The sequence below is a fragment of the Amaranthus tricolor genome, chromosome 16, assembly GCF_026212465.1.
Source record: "Amaranthus tricolor cultivar Red isolate AtriRed21 chromosome 16, ASM2621246v1, whole genome shotgun sequence".
NCBI lineage: Eukaryota > Viridiplantae > Streptophyta > Magnoliopsida > Caryophyllales > Amaranthaceae > Amaranthus > Amaranthus tricolor.
The window spans coordinates 3,274,055-3,278,244 of NC_080062.1; the positions used below are offsets into that span (position 1 = coordinate 3,274,055).

Here is a 4,190-nt window from a genome sequence, read left to right on the forward strand (position 1 = left end):
ACACACGGTTGACTCTTGGTTTTTAATGGATGCTTTGCAATGTAAAAGAGACAAACCCTATATATTGTAATTATCATCACAAATGCAGACATGCTATATAGTTCTTATATGATAAAAGAATCAACTTAATAAAAATGCATGGTGAGTTGAGATATTGGGCTAAAATAAAGTTAAAATTTTACAAACAGTGTTCTATGTCCTACATGACAACATTGTTGAGTTGGAGTATCGGACCCCTTTTTAGCTTTGGCCTTAGACAAATATCTATCTTGTCTTGGGTTAGAATCGACCTTGATTAATAAATAGGGACGACTTAAAAAGTTTAAAAAAAATCATTAAAAATCACCAGGTAAAAATTTATATTCAAAATTAAATATGGAAAGATTTTAGTAAATACCCAAAATATAAACTGCTGGTCTTGCTTGAGACTGACTCAACACTAGATGGATCTATATATTTAGCCTACTTTTCTAATTGATCATTTTAAAATTATGAATGATCACTTTATAGTTATAAGTGATCACTTTAAAGTTATAAGTAATTACTTTAAGAAATTAAATATACATTGAGCCAGTCCAATAGATCATGATATCATCATACGGAGACTGTTTCATTTGAGAATTTGTAAAATTATATAAATGGAAAAGTGTTAGGTGATAGAGGAAGTATGATGACTATAAAAGGTAACCTTTGGTTGCCCAATTTCAATAAATTAAAACTTGGGCTAACATATTATAATAGCTAGTAATTAAAAATGACAGGAATTAGTACATCATGTGGAGCATGCAAATTCCTAAGAAGGAAATGTACAAGTGAATGTGTGTTCGCACCATATTATAGCTATAATGAGGCAGTTGCCCATTTTGGTGCGGTCCATAAAGTGTTTGGGGCTAGCAATGTGTCGAGGCTACTCCTTCACCTGCCCGAACAATTTAGAGGTGAAGCTGCCTTAACTCTTTCTTTTGAAGCTCTTGCTCGTATGAGAGATCCTGTTTATGGTTGTGTTGCTTATATCTATGCTCTTCAACAAGAGGTTTGCTTTCTTTGTTCAACTTCTTTTTTTTGATTTTTATAATACCTTGGGAATATGCCGACGGAGCAAAAATACACATTAATTTTAAAGACCTAAAATAAGTAATTAATTAGACTAAGTCAATGATATTGTAAAGGTTTGTCGACTAATATTTAATGCCCTTAATTTATGACACATGCCCAAAATCACCCATGTAGGTAATTAAATATGAAATATATGTATTTATGTATTACATGGACGGTTTTAAGAAGTACGTGGTTATGAGTATGAAGGCTAAAGGTCCGTGAAAATAAGGACTTAGATTACGAGGAAACTTTATTTTTTAAATAATTGATGGAACTTGCAACTTTAACATTTAATTTATTATATGATTGAAATAGCTAGTGAGGATTATTTATATATGTTTTTTAATTAACCTTATATTACATGTTTATATGTCAATTATATTTCTCATGCCAAAACAACAATTGAGATCGATTTTCGGAGTATATATTATATCATTTAAACTTTTAATTAAGTTAAATTTTTTTGGCCAATTGTAGCACTATAATACTTTACGTACTAAGTATATATGTTACATACTCTATTATATATATAAATTATTTTTTCTTTTTAATAGCTACATCCTGAAAAATCTTTAAAAAGTAGTGTTAAGTAACTTTTATAATTTCCCCATGCATAAGAGTGCTATCATAGCTACATTCTGAAAAATCTTTGAAAAGTAGTGTTAAGTAACTTTTATAATTTCCCCATGCATAAGAGTACTATCATAACTCATAAGGTTATGGATGATCATGATCTCATATTCATAGTGCAAAAATAAGGTTGTATCATATTGTAAAGATTTTCAAATTTATAAAATCGATATTAAAATTATCCATGTATAAAATGTGTAAAAATACCATGTTTTAGGCCTTTCAAGTGATATTTCGTAATTTAGTTCGAAATTTGGCAATATGATAACTGCATCCCCCAATTACCATATTGTTCGAGTATATAACATATTTTGGGGTCTCAACATACAACTTAGGAGTTTAGTTGAGTTGATTTCTTAACAAGGTATCATAGCCAACTTAATCAAAAACTTAAGCAATTAAGTTAATGGTTGAGGCCCCAAAATATGTTATATACTCTAAGTCTCCAACACATATTACTATGTCCATTACTACAATTGTGACCGTTACCATTTTGCACCATGCCCATACATTCTTTTGGTATGTTAGTCCAAACTAACTATCCTTAAACAATGCAGGTTGCAAATTTACAAGAAGAAATAGATGTTCTTGGCAATCACATGATGAATAATCTGATCATAAATGAATCATGTGGATCACATTCTCATATAACCTATGATCATAACAACAACAACCCATTACCATCGCAATCAAATCATGATCAAATCATCAATAATAATGCACCAGACCAATATAATTGGAATAACATGATGATCATAGAACAATCATCAGTAACAGTACTACCTACACATGCAGAATTATCTGATCAAACTGCATCTAACATCAATCATATGATGATGAACATACCAACATTATGTTTAAGTGAGTTGGAAGGACAAAATCTATTTGGTATCCCTGATGCTGGGAGTGGGTCCCAAGAATGTTTTACACAACAATTAGTACTTAATCAAGATACTTACTACTTTTGATTATAATTAATATTCTGCCCTTTTAGCTGGTTACATGATGCTATAGGGTTACTATTTAAGTTAATTAGAGGAATGTTGTATGCTAGCTTAGATTTCCTATCCACTTCTATGTATTAGTTGTATTTTTTAGTGCATGTCATTTTTCCTTGGGTGCTTTCTTTTTGTGCAACTTTTGTATTAGATCTATGGACTATGACTCTATGATCATAGGTAAGTAAATAATCCAGACCTGTCAAAATGGTCAATTAGACGAGTTTCATATCGAGACACTTAGAATCTGGTCAATTTTGAATAGGGTCAATTTTTGTGTAGGATCAGCTCTGGATCAGGCCCGTTTCAAGTTTTGATCGGAATCTGGTCAACACTACAAGTCAAGAATTGTTGAAAATATATATTATCATTGATTTTGATTCAAATATATATATATATATATATATATATATATATATATATATATATATATATATATATATATATATATATATGTAATACCCCAAGTTAAGTCTGAAAAAGGAATGATAGACTACTCATATCAAGAAGGTGCATCTTTTTTTCTAGGGAGCCCATTTGCTAAGAACTCTACAGTTAAGCGTGCTTGGTAGGGAGCAATATTAGGATGGGTGACCTCCTGGGAAGTTTTCTCGGGTGCGCACGAGTGAGGCCAAAGTGCGCTGGAAAGATTTGTATGATTTGTGGGGCTAGTTTACAGTCTTCAAGAGTAGTCACCAGCGGTCCGAGGGGCCGGGGTGTTACAATATATATATATAACGGTTTTTGATAAAAATGGTGACGTAGAACTGAAAGTGATGACATGTAACGAAAATAATAAAGTACAACTGAAAACGGTTCAAAATGATCGGATTAGAAATTGGGTTTAAACCAATTGTTTTTGTTATATACTTATATTGTATGATGGAAATTTTATAAGTATATAAGGAATAAGTACTTGATAATTGATGGTTTCAAATGCACAATCAGACTAATACTCTAGAAAAATAAATTCAAAGAAAGATGTCACTTTATTAATTGAGCAGCAATTGGGTAATTTGTGAAATTTTTTTTTTTTTCTGGTTAAACATGCATAATGATAGAATTTGGTGGAAGTAATTTCCTTGGTAGGTATGAATTTGGAAAGAACACTAATTCAAAATGAGTTTCCCAACAACATTTAGTATCATTAGAAATATATCTAGAAAAATGGAAAAAATAATAATTGAATGGTGATCCTGTCATATAAATAAATATTGAATTATTTGCAACGAATTTATAAAAAATTGAATTATTTTCAACAATTTTTTCTAAATAATATTGTATTGCTATAAAATAAAAGATGATACATTCAAATAAAAATAATTCGAGATAGAATCAACTCAAATTCAAAATTTAATGGATAAATAATCTTAACCCACATCAATCACGACAACCTATTTACCATCTCTAGATTCACAACTAATCCAAGTTGTCATTATGGACCCAAGTAAATCTAACAATTTT

The 4,190-nt window shown here is 30.2% G+C and overlaps 1 protein-coding gene across 1 annotated transcript; it reads left to right on the plus strand.

Annotated features, from left to right (window-relative positions):
* The first annotated feature begins 754 nt into the window (after window positions 1–754).
* On the plus strand, window positions 755–2,696 carry LOC130802428 (LOB domain-containing protein 33-like). The gene is made up of 2 exons (XM_057666449.1): window positions 755–1,033; window positions 2,286–2,696. The coding sequence occupies exons 1-2, from the start codon at window positions 755–757 to the stop codon at window positions 2,694–2,696; spliced, it is 690 nt and encodes a 229-aa protein (XP_057522432.1).
* The last annotated feature ends 1,494 nt before the right edge of the window (window positions 2,697–4,190 follow it).